At 53.1% G+C, this 24,589-nt stretch overlaps 10 protein-coding genes across 10 annotated transcripts; 6 read left to right on the top strand and 4 right to left on the bottom strand.

Annotated features, from left to right (window-relative positions):
- The first annotated feature begins 23 nt into the window (after positions 1-23).
- Positions 24-1,990, top strand: BP01DRAFT_391126 (FAD-binding oxidoreductase). The gene is made up of 2 exons (XM_025578055.1): positions 24-1,724; positions 1,789-1,990. The coding sequence occupies exons 1-2, from the start codon at positions 123-125 to the stop codon at positions 1,819-1,821; spliced, it is 1,635 nt and encodes a 544-aa protein (XP_025432286.1). The 5' UTR covers positions 24-122; the 3' UTR covers positions 1,822-1,990.
- A 532-nt stretch (positions 1,991-2,522) lies between these two features.
- On the top strand, positions 2,523-5,041 carry BP01DRAFT_27850 (STE20 family serine/threonine-protein kinase). Its single transcript, XM_025571424.1, has 6 exons — positions 2,523-2,748; positions 2,807-2,874; positions 2,940-3,107; positions 3,171-3,772; positions 3,832-4,467; positions 4,552-5,041. The coding sequence occupies exons 1-6, from the start codon at positions 2,700-2,702 to the stop codon at positions 4,820-4,822; spliced, it is 1,794 nt and encodes a 597-aa protein (XP_025432285.1). The 5' UTR covers positions 2,523-2,699; the 3' UTR covers positions 4,823-5,041.
- A 964-nt stretch (positions 5,042-6,005) lies between these two features.
- BP01DRAFT_355943 (uncharacterized protein) lies at positions 6,006-8,405 on the top strand. Its single transcript, XM_025574824.1, has 2 exons — positions 6,006-7,901; positions 7,953-8,405. Exons 1-2 carry the CDS (start codon positions 6,415-6,417, stop codon positions 8,152-8,154), a joined length of 1,689 nt encoding a protein of 562 aa, XP_025432284.1. The 5' UTR covers positions 6,006-6,414; the 3' UTR covers positions 8,155-8,405.
- A 157-nt stretch (positions 8,406-8,562) lies between these two features.
- Positions 8,563-9,697, top strand: BP01DRAFT_415297 (translocation channel protein TIM22). Its single transcript, XM_025579129.1, has 3 exons — positions 8,563-8,794; positions 8,857-8,952; positions 9,098-9,697. Exons 1-3 carry the CDS (start codon positions 8,696-8,698, stop codon positions 9,434-9,436), a joined length of 534 nt encoding a protein of 177 aa, XP_025432283.1. The 5' UTR covers positions 8,563-8,695; the 3' UTR covers positions 9,437-9,697.
- Positions 9,694-11,025, bottom strand: BP01DRAFT_355940 (cysteine synthase A). Its single transcript, XM_025574823.1, has 2 exons — positions 10,845-11,025; positions 9,694-10,750 (listed from the first exon to the last, which is right to left on the bottom strand). Exons 1-2 carry the CDS (start codon positions 10,966-10,968, stop codon positions 9,753-9,755), a joined length of 1,122 nt encoding a protein of 373 aa, XP_025432282.1. The 5' UTR covers positions 10,969-11,025; the 3' UTR covers positions 9,694-9,752.
- A 718-nt stretch (positions 11,026-11,743) lies between these two features.
- BP01DRAFT_27800 (uncharacterized protein) lies at positions 11,744-12,498 on the top strand. The gene is made up of 3 exons (XM_025571420.1): positions 11,744-12,068; positions 12,134-12,270; positions 12,333-12,498. Exons 1-3 carry the CDS (start codon positions 11,876-11,878, stop codon positions 12,348-12,350), a joined length of 348 nt encoding a protein of 115 aa, XP_025432281.1. The 5' UTR covers positions 11,744-11,875; the 3' UTR covers positions 12,351-12,498.
- Positions 12,499-12,645: 147 nt separating this feature from the next.
- On the top strand, positions 12,646-13,858 carry BP01DRAFT_391121 (NAD(P)-binding protein; the record flags this gene model as incomplete). The annotated part of the gene is made up of 3 exons (XM_025578054.1): positions 12,646-13,026; positions 13,210-13,389; positions 13,484-13,858. 3 exons carry the CDS (start codon positions 12,646-12,648, stop codon positions 13,856-13,858), a joined length of 936 nt encoding a protein of 311 aa, XP_025432280.1.
- A 2,254-nt stretch (positions 13,859-16,112) lies between these two features.
- On the bottom strand, positions 16,113-18,012 carry BP01DRAFT_422823 (arabinan endo-1,5-alpha-L-arabinosidase). Its single transcript, XM_025579588.1, has 4 exons — positions 17,601-18,012; positions 17,038-17,514; positions 16,869-16,954; positions 16,113-16,732 (listed from the first exon to the last, which is right to left on the bottom strand). The coding sequence occupies exons 1-4, from the start codon at positions 17,856-17,858 to the stop codon at positions 16,594-16,596; spliced, it is 960 nt and encodes a 319-aa protein (XP_025432279.1). The 5' UTR covers positions 17,859-18,012; the 3' UTR covers positions 16,113-16,593.
- A 3,660-nt stretch (positions 18,013-21,672) lies between these two features.
- Positions 21,673-23,125, bottom strand: BP01DRAFT_355939 (putative peroxidase). Its single transcript, XM_025574822.1, has one exon. The coding sequence runs from the start codon at positions 22,866-22,868 to the stop codon at positions 22,134-22,136; it is 735 nt and encodes a 244-aa protein (XP_025432278.1). The 5' UTR covers positions 22,869-23,125; the 3' UTR covers positions 21,673-22,133.
- Positions 23,126-23,215: 90 nt separating this feature from the next.
- On the bottom strand, positions 23,216-24,471 carry BP01DRAFT_355938 (alpha/beta fold hydrolase). The gene is made up of 2 exons (XM_025574821.1): positions 24,159-24,471; positions 23,216-24,092 (listed from the first exon to the last, which is right to left on the bottom strand). Exons 1-2 carry the CDS (start codon positions 24,324-24,326, stop codon positions 23,256-23,258), a joined length of 1,005 nt encoding a protein of 334 aa, XP_025432277.1. The 5' UTR covers positions 24,327-24,471; the 3' UTR covers positions 23,216-23,255.
- Positions 24,472-24,589: the final 118 nt, after the last annotated feature.

Below are 24,589 nucleotides of genomic sequence, written 5' to 3'. Positions count from 1 at the left end.
ATTCAGGACTCCAACTCCGCCATCGGGGGTAGTTTTTTAGATGGCCGCTCGCCGCTCGCCGCTTTGCTGACTCTTTCCTGCAATTCCTCCTCCCCTCCACCCCTCCCACGCAACACCACATCATGTCCGGTGCCAGGAATCTCTCCGTCGCTCTTCGACGGGCTCGTGTGCCCAAGCCTCGTTGCTTGTTCCGCCCGGTCGCTGCGGTCCAGACGCCCTCCCTGGCCGCCACTCGCACCTTTACTGTTACCGCCCGCGCCAGTGCGATCAAAGAGATTCAGTACACCAGCAACGCCTATCCCAACCTTAAGCGCGACCCCAACTTTGCCGAAATTTCCGCCGAGGATGTGAAATTCTTTAAGGAGTTGCTGGGAGCGCAATCTGCTGTGATCGATGGAGTCTCCGCCGATAACGCCGACGATATCGAACCCTTCAACAGCGACTGGATGCGCAAGTACCGCGGGCAAACAAAGTTGGTCCTGAAGCCTCAGACTACCGAGGAGGTTAGCCAGGTGCTGAAGTACTGTAATGAGAAGAAATTGGCGGTTGTACCTCAGGGAGGCAATACGGGTTTGGTTGGAGGCTCCGTGCCGGTTTTCGACGAGATTGTCATCAACCTCTCCCGCATGAACCAGATTCACTCGTTCGATCAAGCCTCTGGAGTCTTGGTGGTTGACGCTGGTGTTATTCTTGAGGTGGCTGATCAGTACTTGGCTGAACGGAACCACCTGTTCCCGCTGGACCTGGGTGCCAAGGGCTCATGCCATGTTGGCGGCAACGTTGCCACCAACGCTGGTGGTCTGCGTCTGCTCCGCTACGGCAGTCTTCACGGTACTGTGCTTGGCCTCGAGGCAGTGCTGGCGGATGGAACGGTCGTGGATGCTATGTCGACCCTGCGCAAGAACAACACCGGTTACGACCTGAAGCAATTGTTCATCGGCGCTGAAGGTACTATTGGCATCATTACGAAGGTCTCCATTCAATGTCCTTCTCGGCCCAAGGCCGTTAATGTTGCCTATTTCGGCCTAGAGAGCTATGAGCAGGTTCGCAAGGCTTACCAAGAGGCCAAGGGACATCTGTCCGAGATCCTCTCCGCTTTCGAGCTAATGGATGGGCGCACCCAGAAGCTGGTCCACGAGTCGACTGGCAGCAACTACCCTCTGGAGACTGAATATCCTTTCTACTGTTTGGTGGAGACCAGTGGTTCCAATGCTGAACACGACATGGCCAAGCTGGAGACCTTCTTGGAACATGTCATGGGCGAGGGTATTGTTGCTGATGGAGTCTTGGCGCAGGATGAGACCCAGTTTCATTCGATCTGGCGTTGGAGAGAAGGCATTACAGAGGCTCTGAGCCATTTGGGTGGCACATACAAGTATGACGTCTCCATTCCACTTCCCGAGCTGTACCAGCTGGTGGAAGATTGTAAGGAGCGGTTGACAAAACTGGGCTTCGTGGGAGATGACGATTCTTTCCCTGTTCGGGCTGTTGTCGGTTATGGTCACATGGGTGACTCCAACTTGCACTTGAATATTTCCGTTCGCCAGTACAACAAGGAAGTCGAGAAGGCTATTGAGCCTTGGGTGTATGAATGGATCCAGAAGCGCAAGGGTAGCATCAGCGCGGAACACGGTTTGGGTCTGGCGAAGAAGGAGTTCATTGGATACAGCCAGAACGAGACGATGGTGAAGTTGATGAAGCAGTTGAAGAACCTCTATGACCCGGTAAGGACTATTCACCCTTCTGCGATGCATTCACTAGGAATTTTTGTACTGACTTCTGACACAGCATGGTATTATGAACCCGTACAAGTATATTTAAATTTAGCGTGCCCTGGCACCCACGCTGTGAATGTAAATATATTTGCGGAGGGAGGAGGCAGAGTAGGACCAAGTCTATCGTCTCAGACGAAATCTAAAATGCATTAATGTGGATAACCAAAATTGCTGGATCATATTTCTCCATACCAATCAGTCCTGCTGACTCGGACCTCGTGATGCTTCCCAGTTTCTGATCCGTACCTGGCGGCTTGCATGCCCCATCTGCATTACCTGCACCATGCAGGGCCGGGGTACAGCGGGTGCCTCAGGCGACAGCCGTGGCGGAGAATTTTCTGAAGACTTGATTTACCAGCCTTGAAGTTAGTTTACTTTGGGCTTCATTTCCACCCAATCAAGGCCGGAAAATACCTGCCCTGCAGTTGCGGTGCCCGAGGCGGTGACTCGGCAGCCGATCCATGGTTGCCATGCACTACCGCCTGTTGTCTCTCCCGTGAACCATGGAAAGAAAAGCGGCTGCCAGTTGGAAAGAATGGGTCTGAAGTACGTAGTAGTAGTTTGAAGTAGTTACCTAGTATTCCCTACGAGCGGAGTATCTATCCTATCGATCATCTCCCCCTCATCTCTCCCTCTATCTACGACTTATCAACTACAAAGCCAGTCAGGTTCCACTCGTCCTTGCTCCAGCTCCAACTCCAGCTCCAGCTAAATCTCCGTCCGTTTTCCGGACAGGAATAAATAGCTGACTGTGCGGGTGCCCCCCCCCTTGTGTGCCCTGTTTTAGTTCTCCTCTCTTTTCTTTTTCTTCTTTTTTTTGCTTCTTTCCCCTTCCTCTTTTCTGTTTGTTTCTCTGAGCTATCTCTCCCAAGTTCTCAACTGTGTCGTCACCTCCCCCCCAAGCGACGGCTAACCGGCGACGAAATGGCGGACGACATGGCGAGTCACTACCAGATGATGGAGGAGCTGGGCAGTAAGTTCTGGCTGATCAATTGAGTCAATTGCACCGAGAATTGACTGCGGTCGTACAGGTGGGAGTTTTGGGACAGTATACAAAGCCATCGACAAGGCGACGGGCGAGATCGTAGCGATCAAGCATGTGCGTGTGACTCGTCTCTCTGTTTGTCCGATCATCTCCCATTGATCATTTTCGGCATTTTTTAGATCGATCTCGAGTCCAGCGAAGATGACATCCAAGAGATCCAGCAAGAGATCTCCGTGCTCGCGACCTGCGCCAGTCCTTTCGTCACGCAATACAAGGCCAGCTTTCTGCGAGGACATAAGTTATGGATTGTCATGGAATTTCTAGGTGGTGGATCATGTCTGGACCTGGTAACCACCCAGCACCTCCGCGGCTGAGAATTCCGCCCTCTCCCCTCCGCTAACCCTGCCTAGCTCAAACCCGGGGTGTTCAATGAAGCACATGTCGCCATTATCTGCCAACAACTACTCCTTGGACTCGACTACCTGCACAGCGAAGGCAAGATCCATCGCGACATCAAAGCGGCAAATGTACTGTTGTCGCATACGGGCAAAGTGAAGCTGGCGGATTTCGGAGTCGCGGCGCAACTAATCAACATCAAATCGCAACGCAACACATTTGTTGGAACCCCATTTTGGATGGCCCCCGAGGTCATTCAGCAGTCAGGGTACGATTACAAGGCGGATATCTGGTCGCTCGGTATCACGGCCATCGAAATGATCAACGGCGAGCCACCTCATGCGAGCACACACCCCATGAAGGTACTTTTTTTGATTCCCAAGGAGCCTGCTCCGCGCCTGCAGGGCGATCATTACAGCAACACGTTTAAAGATTTTGTCGCACAATGCTTGACGAAAGACCCCGATCGGAGGCCGAGCGCCAAGGAGCTTCTGCGACACAAGTTTATTCGCAATGCTGGGAAGACCGAGGCGTTGCAGGAGTTGATTCACCGCAAGCAAGATTTTGATGCTGGGAGAGGAGTGGCCCACAAGATAAAGTACTATGCGGAATCACTGTATGCACATTCAGTCCTATTGCCCTACGATCCCCGCACTGACTGTTCGCGTGACACAGAAACACGATTCGAAACCTGAAGGACGACGACGGTTGGATTTTCGACACCGTGAAAGCATCTACAATGGCTATCCGCGAGATAGAGGTTGAGGACGACAATGAGCACGAGCCGCAGGAGGACTGGGTTTTCGATGAGACTGCCGACATGATGGAGGATCTATGTGTGTCCAGTCCCGCCTCGAAACAAGAAAATGGCACCGCGGTGCGTCGAGCTCCAGCCCCCGACCACAGCCCGTCAATTAGACGGAACAAGCGACGGTCGAGTGGGGTGAAGCAGCCTCTGGGTGTGGATATGAGTTTCGGCAACAGCCCATCGACGGTGCGGCAATTCCGTCGGGTGTCGGATAACAAGAGCCCCAGCGACGCATCGTACCCGCCGCAGTACTTGTTTGGCGGGGACGAGAATGCCAGTCCAAAGACGTTATTCTCCGAGCCGAACAGCAAGGAAGCACAGCTCGGGCGTCGGGCGTACAGCAAGGCGGTTGGCCTCGCCTGCCAGGAAGTGTTGGGAACCACAGGCGATCAAGAGAAACGGGAGGCAATCTCCCGACTCGCTGAAGCCTGGAGTGACTTGGAGATGATTGATCCGGAGGGGTTGTATCATATCCTCAAGGCGACGACGGAGAAATTGCAGAGGTAAGCTTGATCCCCTGCAGTAGTGACCACCTGATTAAGGTTTCTGGATTGCTAACAACGCTCGTGTTGGTGGATTGGTTTTAGTGACCCGAAGCTGGCCAGTCTCGTCCCACCCGCAGCTCCACCGGGCGATTCCCCACAGAGGCAGCGACTGGTGTTGGCACAGAGCAACCCACACCTCAAGTCCCACCGGCGCCGCCAGAGCGCCGCCGTGGCCGAGCCCAGCCTACAGCCCGCGCAGCTTGCCAACCTCCCCGGCCAACAGGTGCCGGGCATGGAACACACCAAGCAGCTGTCCGATGTGCTCTACCAGCGTTGGTCTGAAGGCCTTCGCAACCGCTGGCCTGGAATCTAGGATCGCGATTCCCTACCTTGCTTTCTTGTTTCTTTTCCCTTGCATAGTACTGCAACTTTCTGAAGATCTTGGATCTCGCCAATCTCAGCGGCAACACCACAACATATTCATCATTGTACACAAAATTGGGCTCGCATGAGGCGTTGATATCTTTGTTCACTTAGCCGCTCTCGGTCTTTCTCACATATTCGTTGTTTTGTTCTATTTATTCTTGCATTATTCCCCCTCACTTGGTTTTGTTTGTGCTCTCATGGTCGTCTCTCTTCCACTTCGGGGTCAATTGCTGGTCACTGACGCCCCAAGGAGCAAGACCGCACAACGACGGATTCCGCGCGGGACGCATCAGACGGGGGACTGAGCACGAGAGCACCGCGGCCTTTCTTTGCTAGCTGATCTCTTTGTGTGTGTGACATTTGGTCTACCATCGACTCTAATTTCTTATGTACCCCATTGACTGTCAGACAGGGCCAGGTTCTGCCGTTCCCATCGTCCGATGGGTTTAATTCTGAGAAGATTATTTTTCTGGCAAGCTTGTGATTTACTTTCCATTCCTTTCTTGTCATAAGTTTTTCCTTGTGTATCTGCATTTGTGAATTTTTTGGACAGTTTCTGGCAAGGTGGTCCTGGAAGTAAGGCGAAGTGAATCTTGCAGGCGTGTAGAGGGTATTGTGGACATAGTAATGCAATTGAACAAGTTGAGCATTGATCCTTCATTGCCATGGGAATCCAGACAGGGGGAAGGCCAGAAGCAGGTAAGATAGACGCAGCGTAATCAAACCGCTGACCCGTCGTGGAGCAACTCGTGCTGGGCAGCAGTGAATTAAATTGTTTCAGCTTGGGGGCTGCTGTCAACCACATGATGGTCCTTATCAGGGCCAGCGCTTTCTGTACGGGTGGTTTATACGTACCAACTCATCAATGAATTGTCTTGAAGTCGGCACGTTGTGCCAATTATGAACATGCTAATGATGATGTCAGGTTGGAGCTACGAACTACCGAGTGGCAATACATAACTTCTCCGTCCAAATGTCTCTCCTGAGACGGCAGCTGGACGAGGCGGAGGCGGAAAGGATGCGCGTTGCGACCCGCTCTCAAATCACCGTCTTTTTGATGAACTTCACTCCAATGGGTCTAGTCCTTTCTTTTCCCTTACTCCCCTTCGTTGAAACTAAATCTTCCCTCGCTTCCATTTCCTTTTCTCCTTTCTCCTTCTTCTCCCTTTTTTTCTTTGGACCTGTCCATTGTCTGTCTGCACGTGTCCAGTCTGGTTGCTGCCACTGTTCTTTTTGTTGTTATTATTGTTTTCAGTGTACAGTACAATTGAAGACTGTTTATCACTGTTGACGGTCCCATACATACATACACACACACACACACTCACTCACTCACTCCGTACATACATTCTTTTTCTTATCAGTCAACAATTTCACCCCTCTCAATCGTGGCGGTGGGCCTCCTGTTCCTCGTCTGCCCCTCTATTTCAGTTCTTTCCTGAGTCTGAGGAATGAATGTCATGGTGCTGTTCCTGACCCGTCAATAAAGTCCGACAAATCTTATCATCCCTGATCCCATCTCCCGCACGCTGGCCCGTCATGGGGGATTTTCCGGGAACGGGCGAGCCGGATTCTGCGCCGGAAGCGTCCCAAACAACAGCGCAGCAGCAGCAGCAGCAGCACCAGCTGTCATCGTCGCCTGACCACCGCCTCAACCATGCCGCATCCCCGACCGACCGCCGAACCCCCACTCAACTCAAGCGATCTTCTCTTCCCCCTCGTCCTCATGGTGCTGCCAGACACGCCAAGCGACTCACTCTCAACTTTCCGATCAATATTCCTTCCGGACTTGACGCTTACGACCCAAATCTTGCTTCTCCTGGATCCATGACGCCCGTGACTCGGACCTCCGCTCACCCCTCGCCGATCCCCCATCTCGGTACCCCGCTGGCCTTTGAGGAGAAGGATGACGGCTCGGGTCTGCTCACTGCGATCGCCTCGCAGGAGAGAAAGGTGCTGGAGCTTCGGGAAGAACTGCATCGGGCCGAGACGGAGCTGGACTCTTTGAAAAAGCAATGGGCTTCGACCGAGAAGACAAAGAAACGCACGGAAATCAGCCACCGCGCCGAACCGTTGGTCTCCCTCCGATCCCCCGACGAGCCTGCGTTTCCGCACCGCAGGGATCATAGCGTGAGCAGTGCGGGCAGCTCGTCGGCGCAGGTCCGACTCAGCCGGGAGCTGGAGCGGCGGCAGAGCCTCCGCGCGGCCGCGACCAAGGGCACCAACGTTTCCGCAAATGGCCGACGGGTCTTCCGGGGCTCGCACACTCGAGCCTTGTCATTGCTTTCCCCGACGACGGGATCTGGGGACAGCAAGACCGCGTTCGAGTCGGAGACTGGCAGCCACCGCATCGGTCGGTCTCCGCGGTCGGCGACCTTGCCCTCCTCCGTCGAACGCAATGCCATCACGGGTGGTGGGAGCTCGAAGCCTGCTGACGACATGATCTCACAGTGGCGGAACACCATGCCACCGCCGTCGCGAGATGCCATCGTGCGGACAGGCAAGCAGATGGCCTCGGATCTGAGAGAAGGACTCTGGACGTTCTTGGAAGACATCCGTCAAGCCACGGTGGGAGAAGAGGGAATCAGTGCGACCGAGGCGAGGGGCGTGCCCCCGGTGCGTCAGCGGGTCTCATCCAGCTCGACATCGCGCAGTCGGGACCGGTTGTCGGTCTATGGGGGAACTAGTCTGTCGCGGTCGTCCTCGGGGAGCAAGGGCTCTGGAGGCAAAAATTCTGGTAAAGACTCCAAATCGACGGATATAGACTCGTCGTTCTGGAGTGAATTCGGCATTGATCCACCTGGGCAGAAGTCGCCTCGCGCTCACGGACCCGCCACTACCCCAAGCCGGCCGAACGAACCCAGATGGGGCGACCACAGCAACCCCCCCGATGTTGAGGACAACTGGGAGTGGGAATCTCCGAAGCCGAAGAAGACGCACACGCCGTCGTCCAGCCGCAGCACTTTGGAGACGAAGCATGATCAGTCGCCGATGACGCAGAACAGCAGTCCTCGCACCAGCGCCAGGTAAGTTGTGTCTTTCTTTGTGATGAGATGTCTCTGATGGAATCCGTCTAGTTTCGGCGACTGGCGCCCGCTGCATGACACCAGCATCCCGGACCCCAGTGTTTCCGATGGCATTCCCTGGCCGGCAATGACCAAGCTGGCGCCGTCGAGGCTAACCCGCACGGCGTCGAACCTGATGGCGGAGTGGGAGCGCAGTCTGAGTCCTTCGCCAGAGCAGAAGGAATTTTTCGGCAAAGACGACAAGCGGGATTGATCTAGCTCAGAGTTTGGGGTTTCGGAGGGATTTGTAAATACAGCACATGAGACTAGCGCATTCAATCTGTTGAATGAATTGCGCATGAGCCAGTACGGATTTACGCAGGGTTATGATTGTTGATCACAATACCCTTAAGTTACGATGAGCGTTGTTACTTCTTTGACTCGTTTGGGTATTTTGCTGTGTGGCGATGGAAATGGAACTGTTACATAGAGCCGCTATACTGATCCTTGACAATGTACTTTACGAGATACTTACTAGTAAGTATTCTGCACAGTGGTAGTTTGATGGTGTTGAGTATACTAGGGAGATATCACGTGCATTTGCGCACTTGGCTCATACGGACTGCCGTAAATAAATTTGCGCCGAACGCCACCCTCCGTCTCCGCAAAAAGTCCGGGGAGGGTCTGCCTGAGCTGTTGTTCGCATCCAGTTCCACCAACAATCCATTTCCTCAACGTCGGCTGGGTCACCAGCAGTGTTTCCCGTCAACTCCTTCCCCCGTCACTTTTCTTTTCGGTTGTTAGATCCGCACAGCATGAGTTTTCCCAGCGTAACACCACCCTTGGGTGGCCTGGGCGGCGGCGCCCCGAACATGCAGGGCATGAGCGAGCAGGAGCAAGCGATGGTCAAGCTGGTATGTTTGGATGATCCATATGAACGAGAATGGAACGGAGCTGACTGTTCACCTGTGGGAAGATGTACTCCGCGATGGAGTCCTGTCCTGTGAAGACGGTCATTGCAGGAACCATGGGTTTCGGTCTGGGTGGTGTGTTTGGGTTGTTCATGGCCAGTGTATGTTCCCCCAACTACTTTTGATTCCTGGGATGAGGATGCATAAGGGGATGGGGGCGCTTGAACCGCATATCCTTTCCTCGTGCCTCGTGCCCATGTTGACCCCCTAAGCTGTTCCCCAAACCACTAACAAGTAATCCCCCAGATGTCCTACGATTCCACCTTCACCCCGCAAGGCAAAGCCATCATGGACCTCCCCTGGCGCGAACAAGTCCGCCGCGGCTTCAAGGACATGGGCTCGCGCTCGTGGTCGTCGGCCAAGAACTTCGGCATCGTCGGCGCGCTGTACTCGGGCACCGAGTGCTGCATTGAGGGCCTGCGGGCTAAGAACGACCTCACCAACAGCGTCGCGGCGGGGTGCATTACGGGGGGCATACTGGGGGCTAAGGCCGGGCCTCAGGCGGCGGCGGCGGGGTGTGCGGGCTTTGCGGCGTTCAGTGCGGCGATTGATGCGTATATGCGGATGCCGGGGGATGATGATTGAGTTGTGTTGACTGGCCCTGGCCCCCTGGTCTAGAGTTAGAGATGGTGTGGCTGTATATGTTGTGTTGTATACATGGGTTGTCGGCGTTTTCTTCTTTTCCTCCTGTCGGGATAGAAATGGGTGCATTATGGCGTTGTTTTACTTTCGGTTTGTTCTTCGGTGGCTGTCTATGGACTCACTACTCCTGTATAGTATTTTTTACATAGGATTCCAACTCATACCAAGTGGAACCAGACAAGACAAAACAAAACATGATTCGTTGATCTATTGACATTCAGGCAGTACGTAGGTATTTTACAAACCTCCCCCGACAACACTAGGGAAGCACAATATACTTCTCCAGATGCTTGGGAATCGCGGTGCGCAGCCCCTTGCCCTGCAACCAGGAGTTGGAGAACAGACGGTCGGCGTAACGGTAGGCACCGTCGCAGAGAATCGTGACGACTGTGCTGCCCTTCCCCAGCTTCACGGCCACCTCATGCGCCGCCGCGACATTCAGCGCCGAGCTGGCGCCGAGATACAGCCCCTCCTCATCCAAACACCGATACACCATCTCAATCGACTTCTCATCCGGCACATTCAACGAGCCATCCAGCAGCCCGATATCCGGCTTCAGGTTCTCCGTCACTCTTCCCTGTCCAATTCCCTCCGTGATACTACTTCCCGACCGCTCCACCAACGTGCCCCCGCTCTGAATATAACTATGCAGGACACTCCCCGGCGGATCCGCCAGGAAACACTTGACGCGGCCCTCACTCACCTCCTTCAAGTACCGCGTGATCCCCGCCAACGTGCCCCCGGTCCCCGTCGCGCACGTAAACGCATCCACCGTCCCCGCCGTCTGCGCCCAGATCTCCGGCCCCGTCGTCTCGATATGCGCCTGCCGGTTGGCGGTGTTATCGAACTGGTTCGTCCACACCGCATTGTCGAGCGACTCGGCGTGTCGCCGCGCCTGGTGGTTGTAGTTGTCCGGGTTGTCGAACGCCACCGCCGGCACCGGATACACCTCCGCCCCCAGCAACCGCAGCAGATCGATCTTCCCCTGCGACTGCGTGTTGGGCATGTAAATCACCAGCTTGTACCCCTTCGACCGGCATACGTGCGCGAGTCCGATCCCCGTGTTGCCCGCCGTGCCTTCCACGACGGTTCCGCCCGGGCGGAGCAGCCCCCGCCGCTCCGCGTCTTCCACCACGAAGAGCGCCGCCCGGTCCTTCACGCTGCCCCCCGGGTTCTGGAATTCCGCTTTGCCGAGGATGTTGCAGCCGGTTTGCTCGGAAAGGCGTTTGAGCCGGATGAGGGGCGTGTTGCCGATCGCTGTGGCGTTCGAGGCAAAATAAAAAGGGTTAGTGTGGGCTGGATGGGGAGGTCGGGTCTTGGGTATATAGGTGTGTGTATGTATATGGCTTACCCTCCGTTAATCCATTGACGGAACCCTGGGCTTGCGAGACGCGGACGTTGTAGGCTCCGGCGCCCGACGCCTCTGCGGCGCGCAGGGCAGTCGTGCCGAAACGGCGGATGCTCTGGCGGAACATTGCGTTTATTCCCTGGGGATGTGAGCGATTGTATTGTTGGTTTGATGGATACACAAGAACAGAAGGAGCTGGAGTGAGGGCTGCCCCGAGGGCCGATGACGGCGGTTAGTCAGCATACGAGTCAGTCACGTGGGCGATGGCGTGATTGCGGGTGGGACTAGGCTGGGTTGGGTTAGTGTTGGGGTAGGTGGAGTATTGTGTATACATGGAGAGTTGGATAATATGTAGTCGGACTCGGGTTGGAAGTATAGTAGCTCCTTCTCTGTGAACAGAATCATCCAGTGTCATGTATGGAACTGAGTAGAGAAGTACATGGTTGGTGCCATTGAGCTACTGGATGATGTCGGTCTCTTTAGAGTAGGTACTAGGCAGTGCCGAGTATCGACCACGTGATCCATCTCAGTTCCATGCTCAAGCCCGTAGTAGTCATCTTCAACTATGAGTATCACAGTTCCTGTAGTGAATCTTGCCATGGTTATTAGGCCATCTGTCAGCCTTGCTTTGCAAGAAACCCTTCCCCATGCCATCTACCGGTCGGCATCCTCGTTGACGAAGAGATCTCGCCAGTACTGGTATACAATTATCAGGCGTTCTATCCAGCGAAGCCTGGAGGGGTCCTTGCCGATTGCTATCAAGCGCTAGTCAAGGCTGCATGAGGCGTCTCCTCAACAGTGTGGGTTGCGCGTACCTAGAAGCCGAGCCAAAGCATTCTGTCCCTCTAATACCTATGCCGGCATATCGAAGCGCCAGAGAGCGTCGTAGCACTGAAAAGCACCGGCAAGCAAGCGAAGTCCGCTGGCCATGAGCGCACAATTGAAGAGCACATCTCCTCTCTGCCAACGTCTGGATGATTGTGGGACATGATCGACGGTAAAGAGTTATTCTTATTCTAGAATATCCACGATGAATGAGGTGGCTACGATGCGAAACGAGATCTCGCCGAGATGATTGCCTTATTCGGTCCGCCGCCGCCAGGGACCATACAAAGGTATCAATTCACGCGAGAGTGAATCGTGGCAAGTACCTGTCACCCGAGAAGACGACAAAGTCTGGGGGACGATGGAGGGGTATTTCTGTGGGCTTTTTTTTCGATGATAATGGTATTCACTGAGTTGCCGTATCTCTATGATAATAAAATGACCTACAACTGACGTAATATGCTAAGGTCGCTTTCTCTACGAGGATTTGATTCACAGCCATAAATTTGACGATACGGCCCCCTTTCTAATGGGGGAAGAGAGGGAGGCGTTCTTGGATCTGGTTTGGGTGATGCTTGTTCGGCATCAGGGTTGTAGGAAAAAGGTTGGTGTACTGGCGGAACATCCTTTTCTTCGGCTAAAACGAGCACACGTCTGAATCTATAGAACCACGCACACTCCTAGGGGTTTGTATAGATGCTTCAAGTCGAGATCTCGATAAAGTTGCTGCCGGGCCGGGCACGGAACTCAATCAAATTTCACATTCACTCCATTGCATGGTACCCAATAACACCAAAATATCCCCGCAACTCGTGTCCAACCCCGGAACAATGAACTCCATGCATCAGCGTCATCATTCACCTCCACGTACGGAGTCCAGTTACAAAATTATTATATAATGGAATAGCCCTTACCTCCAAGGACTCACCTCCCAATTCCCTCTCCAACCCACCCAAATCAATTATCTACCAGTGACAAAATGCGCATCCTAATCGTCCCCGCCTCCCCCAAAACCTCCCGCGCCACTATCCAAGCCCTCCTGCGCAGCCCCAACAACCCAAACACACCAATCCAGATCCGTGGCCTCTACCGCAATCTCGACCGCATCCCGGCGGAGTTCCAGGATAAGGATGATTCCATCTTCGAGCCCTACCGCGGCGACCTCACCGTTCCCGCCACTCTGAACTTCCATGGCTTCGACACCGTTTTTTTTGTTCTCCCGCCCTGCTTCGATGGGGGTCAATTGACTGAGTGGGCGACGACCGCGTCCACGAATATCCGGCTTGCAATCCAGCGCTCGGGGACCGTAAAGCGGTTGGTGTTGTTGTCGAGTATGGGGGCGGAGTTGGAAGGGGGAACGGTATGTTCATGCTTTTTTTGTTTGGAATTGATTGCATCAGTCTAGGTTGGAGCCCGGGGGGTGGGGGGTGGGGGGTGGTTTCTGCTTCAATGGAACATCCCCTCTACCTGGGTTCAAGCGGAGAATGCTTTCAGATATTTTTGACCGACAGCCCAAATGACTGATGAGCCTACGAGCCGGCAGGGCGAGATCATGACAAACCACATCTCCGAAGAAATCCTCCGCGACGCAGCATGCGAGGTTGTCATCATACGCTGTGCGTATTTCATGGAGAATTGGGCGACCAGTCTGCCAACTGTCCGGCAAAAGGAGACGCCGTATCTGGAGACGGTGATCACGCCGGTGGATTTCGCGGTGCCGATGGTGTGTTACCTCCCTTTCTTTGAGTTGCTGTGCTTAAGATGCTTGGGGTCCTGGGCGGAGGGGGTAATAGGCAATCGCTAAATTTGCCCGACAGGTTGCAGTTGAGGATATCGGAGTCAAGAGCGCAGAGTGTATTCTGTCAACCGAGAGGAAAGAGTCTAAGCCGTATGTGATTGAGCTGCACGGTCCCCGGGAGTATGCGTCGGTGGATGTGCGGCGGGCGTTCGAGAAGGTACTGGGTCGTGCGGTGGAGTTGAGGCCTGTGGAGAAGGAGAATCTGACGGAGTACTTTGCGGGGTTCTTGCCGGAGGCAGCGGTGGGGCCGTTTGTGGAGATGACGCTGAGTTTCCTGCCAGGGGGTGTGATGCATAATGATTTGGGGAAGAAGGAAGAGGTGCGGCTGATGAGGGGGAGGGTGGAGTTGGAGGAGGTCGTGGCTGGGTTGGTGAAGGGGGAGGAGGGGGAGTGAGATCGACGGTGGGCGAGAGTAGCTGGGAATGGGATTAGAAGCAATGGAGTAGGATTCATGTCCAAGTTTATTGCAGTTCCAGAGAAATTAGAGTGTCATCTAGTATCGGAATCTGTACTCGAACAAGGCGCAGTGTGATCGAACTGTTGTCAGGCCTAGCACTTTTCATCTACTTATAGTACTTCTACAGAGGAACCCAAAATTGATCTCTTCGTATATATGAGAAGCTCTGATTGCTCTATTTTACAGATACCGAACTAGACAGAAGTATCAAGTCGGTGCGAGAGAGATGTTGTGTGTTAGCCTATACTAGAGCTGGGGCCGGGTAGAGCCGATCAACTTGACTCGATTGGCTTTAGTATGACCGGGATGACACCTGCTTTGACTAATAGGAATATAGCTTCAATCACCTGCAGAAGTACGGCAACACCAGGACTAACGGACACTCCGTTCCATCTGACGTTCCGCGTTGAGTGTTGAAAATCACATGTCTCGCTAGCTAGCATCAACGGGCAGACTAAAACTTCCGACTGTGATTTTGAGAAGTCATCAAAGTAGACTTGTACTCAACCTTATAACTATCAATCTAGTCAGGAAAGGATCTCTGACGTGCCCTCGGGGTAAGACGGAGTCTGTTTCTGAGGGTTTGCTCATGATTATTACCTGTCGAGTCTACGGTATGCAAGTCTCAGTCCGCCGTCACGCTTACGGCACAGAAACGAAAGACCTCAGCAGAGCGGAGTCTCATAATGTCTGTATGTCGGGTTCAGCATGAGGGCATCACACGGTCATGCAATTGCTGATTGTGGTTCGTGTCCGCAGCGCCAGCCCTGGAGTCTCCGCACCTTGTTGTAGCACTTGTAGAGTAGACCCTAGTTGACAGTGAAAGTGATATCAGCATTTCGTAGGGTTACAGCTACAAGCACCGACGGACTTGCGTCGAGTTCATTCGTGTGTGAGATGCCATGCAGTCGTCTCTAAGGTTTAAACGAAGCCTCCAAGCAAACCTTTGCCTGCTCACCTCACCATGCGGCCAAACTCCGGAGACTGTATCCTAATCACCTGTTCTATCAAAACGGCCACGAGTACCTTACCTAATACCTCACTCCCATTCTCCTAGATTATACCTACCTATTGAGATTGTTCAGCTTGAAGCGCCAAGGGAAAGCTGTTCGATTTCTGCAGGAACCCTGTTCAATAACAGATAAATAGCACTATCGGTAGGCCGTTGCTGTCCATGTACAGTACATTCCCTCAGGGCTTCTGTAGCCGCTACCCAAATCTGACCTCTCAACGCTCAACCCCCTACTCTGGCCCTTGCAGCTACCCCTCCGTTTTGACCGCTCGTCGCACCAAAAAGACAGGGGAAGGTACCAGACTGAACTTCACATTAAGTTGAACTGCTAGCTCGACTATCTCCGTAGGATGAAAAGGGCGGACCACACCCGTACCGCCCGTTCGCCAATAGAACAGTCATCTACTGTGGTATATGCCAAGTCATGAATCATACTAAGTCCCCTCGATACTTATAGAGCGAGGTACTGATTACCTACGGAGTACTATGATCGAGTATTCGAGTGCTCTATCTAGCCCCATCCTTTACGATTGCTCGAATAAAGCCCGAATCCTATAATCCAGACCAGACTCTATCTACTGCCTTTCCCCAATGAGACCTGCCTCATCCCATTCTATGAAAAATGGCACTACGCCTCCAGAGCCAGGACCGAATCACCCCAGAGGTGTCCTGTCCAGAGTGGTCTAGACACAATTGCATTGCTATCTGCAACAAACCCATGACAGGGGATTGCGCTTGCCAAAAGGAGAGACCAGGACAACTATGCTGACGGTGAGTGAGTATTTCTGTTATTTGTGTTTGCTGCATACCGCGACGCGGGCCGCGGCATACATACCAACATTTCGGATTTTCAGGAGCAGGCTCAGCCAGGTACGGAGCGGCTAGGGACGGAAAGGTACATACAGTACGTCAGTTGGAATTTCCCGGAAATTAGTAGCATTGGGTTTTTGTTGCAATGACGTTGTATGTACAGTAGTACACCTGTAGGATGAAGGATAGAGGGAAAGGATTGTTTTTGTCTGTTCGTTGCAATTTCAATTCGGTTTTACACACTAGTATTATTCCAGGGAGAGTCGAATACCAGGAACATGAATACTTGACTTACTTTTCACCATTAGGAGTTTTCGATAGTGAATCAATGCAATTTCTCAGAACCAATTCATTAACTTATATATAGTAGTAACTTATTGATCAAGGTAGAAGTCAGGCAAGTATTTAATATGTAGTAGTATATGCAAAAATCGTATCCCGCCCAACGCTACCCACGACTAGTATGTAATTCACGCGAGAAATATATGCAAATGTGAAAATAGCAACCCAATTCACTCCCCCCCCTGACAAGGGCGTTCCCAAGGTATCACGCCTGCGATTCAATTCACCGGATCTCCAAGACAACCAAACGAGGTCCCGAGTCATGACGATGAATTACCCGATCAGGCAGGCGTTACCTGACTCAGCCTAGCTAAGGTTCCAGGTTGGTGGTTTGTTTGTTGATCCGATCGCATTGGTTTGCCACATCGCAGATCCACCCAATCTTTTGCGCAATTCTTGGGGATTGCATTAATGACATTGGAAACAAATAAAAAGAAAGATTGGGTAAGGGGCATAGCTCGACTCCGTAAGATAAACTGAGTAGAATACTGAAGTAGTCAAAGTCATACTAGGCAACCGTCGGCCACCCGTTCACCCAGGTCAGGGTGTTCCATCCGAACTGGTATTGCGAGGTGTCGAGGCCGATGTTGGGGTTGGCGTAGTGGTAGTAGAGGACGATGCCGTGGTTGGTGGTGTTGATGATGCCCCTTAGAGGGTAAGTCAGTACTCAGCATTTAGTAGAGGATGTAGTATGTAACCTTGAAGTCATGGATGGATGGGTGGATGTGGGGTTCTTGTGGGGAATAATAGGCTTTGGATCGGAGCTTAGGGGGGAAAACTTACTGTCCGCCGGGGCCATAAACGTAGTCATGACTTGCTAGAACGGTGGTACCACCGCTGTTGGTGCATGCGACACCGTTCTTGTCGACCTATTGAGGGTGGGTATGTTAGCACTTGATTCATGCAGCAGCCACGAGGGCAAGATCTCGAGGCAAGGCAACTTGGAACATACAAAACTGCCAGTCCCGGTCTTCGAACGGCACACGACCACCCGGTACTCCATCCCCTGCGCGGGTAGCCCACTGGTGTAGCCCTGCGCCTGTCCCGACGAGAAGGTCAGGTAGTAGTACCCGCCGTACTCGAACAGGTAGCTCGCCTCAATGGCATGGTTCCCCGAGGCATTGTACGCCAGGTTGGTCGGGGTGGAGGAGCTGATCTGCAGCGAGCTGGTCATGGGCGCCTGGTACAGGCCATGCCAGTACGAGCCCCATTGCAGGTAGCCCACGCCGCCGATGGAGATCCAGTTGGCATCGATCGCGTTGTACGGGTCGGCCGACGAGGAGGTCAGCCCAATGGTGCCGTGGTCCGTCCACGAGCCGGCCTCCAGCGTCGTCGAGGTTGCAACTCCGATCGTCGAGCTCTGGCTGCCCAGGGTCGAACTGGCATAGTACAGATAGTAGGTGCCACTATCGTAGTGTACGTCCGGGGCCTGGTTGCCTTGGTCAGGAATGTTGTTGGAACTTAGGGCTGCGCGGGAGGAACAAAAAAGGTGTGGAGGTATGTTGAATGTCTTACCCAGAGATTGGATGCATTCCCCACCGTCACCGACGAGCCATTGGGCAGCACGTACCCCAGATCCGTCCACGGACCTGTGATGGCGCTGGCGGACGAGATCAAGATCCCCAGACCGGTGGAAAAGCGAAAGAACTTGCCATCGGTCTTGCGGCGGATGACGTTGGGATCGTGAGCCCAGCAAGACCCGGAGCAGGCCCCTGGGTCGGAATAGGCGTTCACCAGGGCTGCGAACAGCAGAAGGACAACGTAGGGAAGCATGATGCGGCCAGGAGGGAATCAATCACGAGAAAGACGACAAAAGAAACAAGGTACAGGCCTGCTCAATCCTACCGTTCAAGATTTCTTATCATCAGGTCGAGCAGATAGCCCTCTTTAAGTACTATTGGGAGACTCGGCTCAGCATGCATGCATGCATGCCTTTGGCGATGTCACCCTTCCGACCATTTTACTTTTGTGTTGATTTTATTATTTGGATTTCATTTTTCTTGATCCGAAGACCCATTTCTGGTCATCTTGTTTCCTGCAGAAATTGGCATGGCAGCTGAGCTTACGCATGCATTGACCTCTCCGTCATTCTCGCCCTAAGCTCCTCCGTCCAGGGCAAAATGATTCACAGTCGACTCCCTTGCTGCACAGGCCGAGACCAATCATACCTGGTCCGAATAGTGTTAACTTTAGCAAAGCCCCCAAGGGCCTATGGACTAGCGTTAGCTACCGTAGTCTGGTGGATCACTCGGATTATGGAGCGGATTACATGCTGTAAAGCGGGTCATAGTAGGCTGGCTGGTCAGAACTTGACTTGGCTTGGACTTGGCTTGGACTTGGACTTGAATCTCACATCAGGATGATAATCAGGGTTGTCGGAGATAACAACAGTGGCTGCTGGCAAGGCTCATACTCCTGTTCCCCCCTAGAATTGGAAGAAAGTCTCCGGGAATTTTGACTCTGCATAAACTATTGAAATAAGAAATAGCACAGGAAAAAGGTTAAGCGAAAGGAAAGCTACACAAGAATTAGGTTAATAGAGTTAGGCAGCTGATTGATCGGGTGGCCCTCCTTTACCCTTTCGCAGAGTTCTTTGCGGGCTCGCATGATGCTTTTTTTCCCCTGAGAGAAGGGAGTTGTGGAAAACGAAAGTATAGAAGACAATTTGGAGGAATCCCGGTCGGATACTGCTCACCAGGTACCTGTTGTGTTTGTTCTTATTGCATTAGTTACATTAGTTACTTCTTCCTCGTCCCCTGGTAACTTATTTCCCTTTCTTCCTTTCTTCCCCTTTCTCTCCCCACTTTGGCTGGTCTGCCTTGACGTGTTGACACCCCGGCAGTGCCGTAGATACGTGTCAAGCCATGCGCGCGCGACAGTTGATGTCGAGGATGATTGGATGCATAGATACCGATGACGGGCTGTTTAGTGCACTGTGGTCGAATTTAGTGTCTTTTCTGGTTCCCCCCCCCCCACTCCCACCCCCCCAGAGCCTTCCACAGTAGTACGCGCCTTTTGCTACGGGCTTTGGGGAAGCCATCGGTCGATCATTAATATCGGGGCAGACCCGCCCAAATGGAGTCGAGCCGTCGCGGTTGGAGGTCTTGTCCTTGTTACCATCGGCTTCGGGATGTCGTGATTGGGAAATGAAATTGATCTCCAGATCTGCTGATTGCGGGATACCCACGGAGTATGATGGGAGCTTTGTGATTGACTGTACTGTAAATACAGGATGTACTTCGTACTGTAGGGGGGGGGATTCTCCGAAGCCCTCATATTCACAGCCCTGTTCCTGACATCGGATAGCCTTGCGAGTTCGAACAAAACGGCCATCAGCAATCATTGACAAACCCTTGCATCCAGGTCATGACCTCTTGGGTACTTCTGCATTTCTTCTGTTGGAAGTTAAGAGCGATCAAGGGGTTATTGGGTGTTGTTGCACAGCCTGCTCACATCCCCTCTTATGTAAGCGTGGATCCATCCCTTTTCCCCCTCATTCCAGAACAGACAAACAAATAAACTCTCGGTTTCAAGCCGTCGCTGAGGACCTGCCCAGAGAGGCGGGATTGCAACTAGGTAGTGATACCATGATCATCTCACGAGGCAGCACCGAGAATTTCTTGTCTGCTGGAGTCGACCAGGTGATGGTGCGACCTGCGCTAAGGATGTCGTGACTAACCGTAGTCCAACTCCTGATGCGGGGAGTATTCGCGATGCTTAGGGCACAGACTCAGGATCTCCGAGAGCAGTGGACCGGACCTTGTGATCATACACTACTCCGTACCTTAGGTAGTTGCTGTGAGGTGCTGTCAGCCTGATCGTGATGCGGTGAGCATCGTATGGCGTAACTTCGTGAGCACTGACAAGTTTGCCCATCCACATGTAAATGACGTCTGCGAGGGGAGCCTCGCTCGCTTAGTACGGAGTCCTTGCTCTGACTTGTCAGCGTGGGGTGGGGAACTGCGTTGGCAAGAGCATTATTTTCCGAACGCTCTGGATGCGATGCTTCTCCGCTTAGGAGCAAGGAGGGAGTGTAGTTGGTGTCTGGTGGGATCGATCGGCGGATTTTATTGATGTTTATTCGGTGCGATGACGGAATGACTTACTAGAGCTGGACTGGAGACTGGGTAAATGAACTGCATTTGACTCAAGGAACAGAGACTTAGTCATAAAGTGTACTCCTTTGTTAACTTAACTAGTTATACGGTGTAACCCGTAATAAGCTGTTTTGAGGACAGTTAAGCGGTAGGTAGGTTGATTCTAACTATAGATGTTTAGGTATTATGGAGTCCTATACCATAGTTACCTGAGCAGCACAATTTCAAACTGTATCTGTCTAGCTGTAGTGACTATGGCCAGATACCCAACCACTACCCCTGCATCTACTGTTAACGCACTGCATCTGTAGTCAACCACCTGCTTACCACATCCATCACACAGCTTCTTTCGTAACATAGGTACCTACTATACACATCCTATCCACATAACCATCATCAAGCCATCAACCCAATTCTCAGAACCAACGCAATTAAGTTTTAACAAGCTTCTCCCACCGAACCTACCCTACACCATACAAAGTACAAATATAAGGACCTATCTCATGCATCCTGCAGGGGTAATTCCACTCCCAGAGTTCTACTCGGCAGTGATCGCAACTCGACGCGCGTACTCCCATGCGGTGGCAACAGGCAACTGGACAACCCGCAAAGATGCCCCTGATGATCATCTCGAGCTTGACGGGCGTTCCTGCGTTAGTCCGTATTGTCGGAGATATTCTGTTGGTAACTTGGTATGGATGGGAGTGGAGAGAGGTCAGGATAGGTGGATGGGGGCTTTTGTGGCCATTGTCAGAGATGATGCATGTAATGTACCTATTGGTAGGGTACCTACCGTTTGTGGGGGTGGTATTTATAGTAGCTGTGTTGTGCTGTGTGTATGTGAGAGGAAGGTGTAGCGTGAATGAGCGTACAGACGAGCTGGGAAGGGCTTGGATACGAGGTGGTTGTATCCAGCGCAATTTCCCCCGGGGGGTGGGGAGGGGGAAGGAAATAGGTCATATATACCCTTTTCAGTTTTGATTGAACTGGAACGGTGGTATTTCTGGATGGCGATGGCTGCTGCTGTCCAGTGTCGATGTTTTGGTGGTCGGAGTCGAGGTTTGTGTTAGGTCGGTTATTCGACACTTTACCGGTCAAGTGCTGTCTCACTTGTAGTGGACTAGGAGTGAAAGCAGAGTGAGATGCTTTTTATAGAACAGCTCTGTGGCAGGGTCAGCCTATGGGGTCAGAGAAGTCGGAGGGTCTCTCATGCAGTATCGATGTGATCTATATATCGTTCGGGTGGATGCGGGCTGCTGTTCTCAGCCCATGAGCTGTGGTTGCATGAGGCCAAGCATCGTTTCGCATTGTCATCTCCAGGAATAGACTTGAGCTATCTAACCTGAATTCTCAGGCATGACACGAGCTAGTCCCAGCGTTCTGGTAGAAGATAATACTGGGTTTGGTAGCATATCTACAATCATTCATCGCTGAATATTTCCAGCCTTCGAATACAGTACGAACAAGTCATCCGATCAGTAGAATCTGCCCAGGAATTCAGTGAAACGCTAAGATGCTTCAATTGACCAGAAGCACCAGCTTCTGATGCAGAAACAGACATATACATCGCTATCAAATCAGAATCAAAGCTTAGACCACACAGAAAACAAGACAAGCGTTTGCCAAGCTGATCGAGAACGCCGCAGACCCAACTCCTCTGAACCAGCAACACGAACTTCTCCACCACTCGGGCCGAATCATCGTATCCTGCATTGAACAAGCTGACCACATACAGCCAGCAGATAAGAGCCCTCAGTCCAAACCCGCACGGGTCGGCTGGACTTGCCACGAGCTGGACCCTGGACCAGACCGAAGATAAGTATGCAGCATACTCCGTACACATCCAGCAATCAGTAATCCACGCATCTTTACGAATGAGATCAAAACACATCGCCCTCGCCACTAGGTCTCACCTCATCCCCCACCCATCACACCCACCAGATACACATCCCTAAAAAGGCCAAGCGTACCTTGAAATCGCCAGGATCAACGCCCCGGCCTCTGGCAAATACGCCTTCACCCATTTCCTCGGCCTCCATCCTTCCTCCAACGGCAACCTCTCCTCGCCAAACAATGCCTCCAGATACTTCTTCGGGATCCCTTTCCCCTTTCCCTCGCTAAACAGCGACCACAGCACCGCCAGCTCCCCACACGCAATGTAATGCTCGCGCCGTCCGAACTTCAAGACGGGATTCGCCTTCTGCGACTCGGCGTAGCGCACCTTCCGGTAGCTGCCGAGCTCCTTCACGCCAAACTGCCGCGCAAACCCGATGAACTGCTCGTAGAGGGCGGTGTCAAGGGCGATGGGGTTGCCGAGAGCTCGGTCCTGCCGTGTGACCGAGACGTCGTGCTCGATGGCGTGTGGGCGGCCGACTTTGTCGAGGTGGAGGACGGGTTCACCCGCGGCGTTGACGTCGGAAGCGTCGCGGAGGCCACCGATCGAGCCGTGGGGCCCGAATTCCGAGTCGTCGCTGTGGATGGTGAAGGCACGCCAGACAAGGAGGGCGGAGACGTCGGCGCCCAGGCCGATCGAGCCTAGGGCGGAGCGGAGTTGCGGGGCGGTGATGTTGCGGCCATCGTGCGGAAGGCGGCCGTGGTTGGCCAGGCTGTTGAGGACGGGGCATGGGGAGCGCGCGTCGCTGGGCGTGGCTGGCTGGTAGCTGTCGTCTTTGGGATGTTGGGACATGGTTGCGGTGTTTGTATAGTATATAGGATGTGCGGGTTTTCTTTGAGGGTCTGGAAGTGTAAAGTGACGGAGGAGTGATGGATGAGAGGGAGATTGTTTTGTAATGTAGTCGGTTTGTTTGGACGGACAGGCATGAGATGAGATGCAGTGACCTCGATGAGCAGCAGCTGACTGATTGTGGCTGGTCACGAGGGTTTCAGCTAACTTAAGTCTCCAGCATAGTTACGAGAAAAGTCGCCATCCGTCACTGCGACCTGTCTACTGCGTCCGCTACCTTGGCAGCATTTGGCGGTCATCGTTAAATGTACGGTAGTACGGTCGTGTTGTCAGTCATGCAGAAAATAAATTGCCATCTCGTGTATCGCTTCAAATGCTCATCATGATCTTCTAATTGCACCGGTTCACCAACTCCTCGATCAACGCGTGTAGCTCATTCTCTCGCTCCCACCCCAGCATGTGGCCACTCCCCTCAAACACCTTCCAGGTGATCCCGTCGCCGATCTCCTGGCGCAAGATCTCCCCGTGCCGAAACGTCAACATCATGTCCTTGGTGCCATGCGTCACGGCGATGCGGTCTCTGCCCACGCGGTCGCCCAGCGTCTTCAGCTGTGCCGCCGACTTGTGATGGAAATAGCAAGCGACAATCTGCAGCATGAACCCCTTCTTGGTGTACTCGTCCGTGTTGGCTCGCTTGTGGAGGACTCCCGCGGCGAAGCGATCGCGCTTGGTTGGGAAGTTCTTCGCCGGGTCCTCGTATTCAGTGTCGGGCTCCGCAAGAAACTCGTCGGCAAAAATGCTCTTTGCCAGCCGCTCCAGCTCCACATCGATGTGGCAAGGGATGAACATGTTCGCCCGCTGCCGCAGGTTCTCCACGAACGGGCCTGTCCGCACCAGCCGTGGCGCCGTACAGCTGAGTGTCAGACTCGCTAGACGGTCGGGAATGAGCATCGCAACCTCCTGGGCAATCATGCCGCCCATGCTGGCGCCAATAACATGGATGGATCGCTCGGCCGGGCTGGACAGGTCGATCCATTTCAAGGCGTGGACCAGGTCGACCACGTCCTGGGCCATCTCCGAGGTCGAGTAGAAGCAGACCGGCTTGTCTGAGCGACCGACGCCGCGATTGTCAAACACCAGACAGGTGTATCGCGACCCATGCGTGTGCCCAAAGTATCTGGTCTGGCGTCGCCAGTCCTTCAATGTCCCGTTGAGGCCCATAATCCACTATATGGTCTGTGTCAGTGCCACCATTGCCCCAGGTAGATCAGAAGTCACACACTCGAGACTTACGACGAGCTTCACGGGGCCAGTGCCGTGAATTTCATAGTGCAGATTGATCGGCCCTCCGCGGCGGGTCTGGGCCACTGCCTGTGTCCCTGATTTTGTGGGGGTAAGCTCCCACTCAGTTGTGGGATATGCTGGATGCTTCACAAGCTCCTCTGCTGTAAGATATGCCATAACTACAAAATGATCTGGTATGTTGGTAAGGTTGAGTCTCGTGGTGTCTAAAACTGCCAGGGAGACAAAATACGGTGAATTATAGGGGAGAAAGAATGACGTGCGGGTGGAAATCATGTAGACAGATTCCGGCAAGTGCGCACATGGCCTCATTGCTTGGCATTGGTCGAGGCCTTGTTTTTTCCTTTGCTGGGTGGATCCACCGGTGCCAGTTCCTGAGAATCAAAAGCATCCATCCTATCAAGTATCAATGATGTCCGACT

The sequence above is a fragment of the Aspergillus saccharolyticus genome (genome assembly GCF_003184585.1).
Source record: "Aspergillus saccharolyticus JOP 1030-1 unplaced genomic scaffold BP01scaffold_11, whole genome shotgun sequence".
NCBI classification, from domain to species: domain Eukaryota; kingdom Fungi; phylum Ascomycota; class Eurotiomycetes; order Eurotiales; family Aspergillaceae; genus Aspergillus; species Aspergillus saccharolyticus.
This window is presented reverse-complemented; position numbering and strand designations above follow the sequence as displayed.

Bases quoted from the DNA above. Each gene is read 5' to 3' on its own strand.
- BP01DRAFT_415297 (XM_025579129.1), top strand. From the start codon at position 8,696: ATGAGTTTTCCCAGCGTAACACCACCCTTGGGTGGCCTGGGCGGCGGC. The intron at 8,795-8,856 runs GTATGTTTGGAT...ACCTGTGGGAAG, and splicing joins AGCAAGCGATGGTCAAGCTG to ATGTACTCCGCGATGGAGTC. The intron at 8,953-9,097 runs GTATGTTCCCCC...GTAATCCCCCAG, and splicing joins TTGGGTTGTTCATGGCCAGT to ATGTCCTACGATTCCACCTT.
- BP01DRAFT_27850 (XM_025571424.1), top strand. From the start codon at position 2,700: ATGGCGGACGACATGGCGAGTCACTACCAGATGATGGAGGAGCTGGGC. The intron at 2,875-2,939 runs GTGCGTGTGACT...GGCATTTTTTAG, and splicing joins AGATCGTAGCGATCAAGCAT to ATCGATCTCGAGTCCAGCGA. The intron at 3,773-3,831 runs GTATGCACATTC...CGCGTGACACAG, and splicing joins AAGTACTATGCGGAATCACT to AAACACGATTCGAAACCTGA.
- BP01DRAFT_391126 (XM_025578055.1), top strand. From the start codon at position 123: ATGTCCGGTGCCAGGAATCTCTCCGTCGCTCTTCGACGGGCTCGTGTG. The intron at 1,725-1,788 runs GTAAGGACTATT...CTTCTGACACAG, and splicing joins TGAAGAACCTCTATGACCCG to CATGGTATTATGAACCCGTA.
- BP01DRAFT_355939 (XM_025574822.1), bottom strand. From the start codon at position 22,868: ATGTCCCAACATCCCAAAGACGACAGCTACCAGCCAGCCACGCCCAGC.
- BP01DRAFT_422823 (XM_025579588.1), bottom strand. From the start codon at position 17,858: ATGCTTCCCTACGTTGTCCTTCTGCTGTTCGCAGCCCTGGTGAACGCC. The intron at 17,515-17,600 runs GTAAGACATTCA...CAAGGCAACCAG, and splicing joins GGAATGCATCCAATCTCTGG to GCCCCGGACGTACACTACGA. The intron at 16,733-16,868 runs GTAAGTTTTCCC...TTACCCTCTAAG, and splicing joins GTTTATGGCCCCGGCGGACA to GGGCATCATCAACACCACCA.
- BP01DRAFT_355943 (XM_025574824.1), top strand. From the start codon at position 6,415: ATGGGGGATTTTCCGGGAACGGGCGAGCCGGATTCTGCGCCGGAAGCG. The intron at 7,902-7,952 runs GTAAGTTGTGTC...GAATCCGTCTAG, and splicing joins AGTCCTCGCACCAGCGCCAG to TTTCGGCGACTGGCGCCCGC.
- BP01DRAFT_355940 (XM_025574823.1), bottom strand. From the start codon at position 10,968: ATGTTCCGCCAGAGCATCCGCCGTTTCGGCACGACTGCCCTGCGCGCC. The intron at 10,751-10,844 runs GTAAGCCATATA...CGAACGCCACAG, and splicing joins CGTCAATGGATTAACGGAGG to CGATCGGCAACACGCCCCTC.
- BP01DRAFT_355938 (XM_025574821.1), bottom strand. From the start codon at position 24,326: ATGGCATATCTTACAGCAGAGGAGCTTGTGAAGCATCCAGCATATCCC. The intron at 24,093-24,158 runs GTAAGTCTCGAG...CAGACCATATAG, and splicing joins CTGGCCCCGTGAAGCTCGTC to TGGATTATGGGCCTCAACGG.
- BP01DRAFT_27800 (XM_025571420.1), top strand. From the start codon at position 11,876: ATGAGGTGGCTACGATGCGAAACGAGATCTCGCCGAGATGATTGCCTT. The intron at 12,069-12,133 runs GTATTCACTGAG...TAATATGCTAAG, and splicing joins CTTTTTTTTCGATGATAATG to GTCGCTTTCTCTACGAGGAT.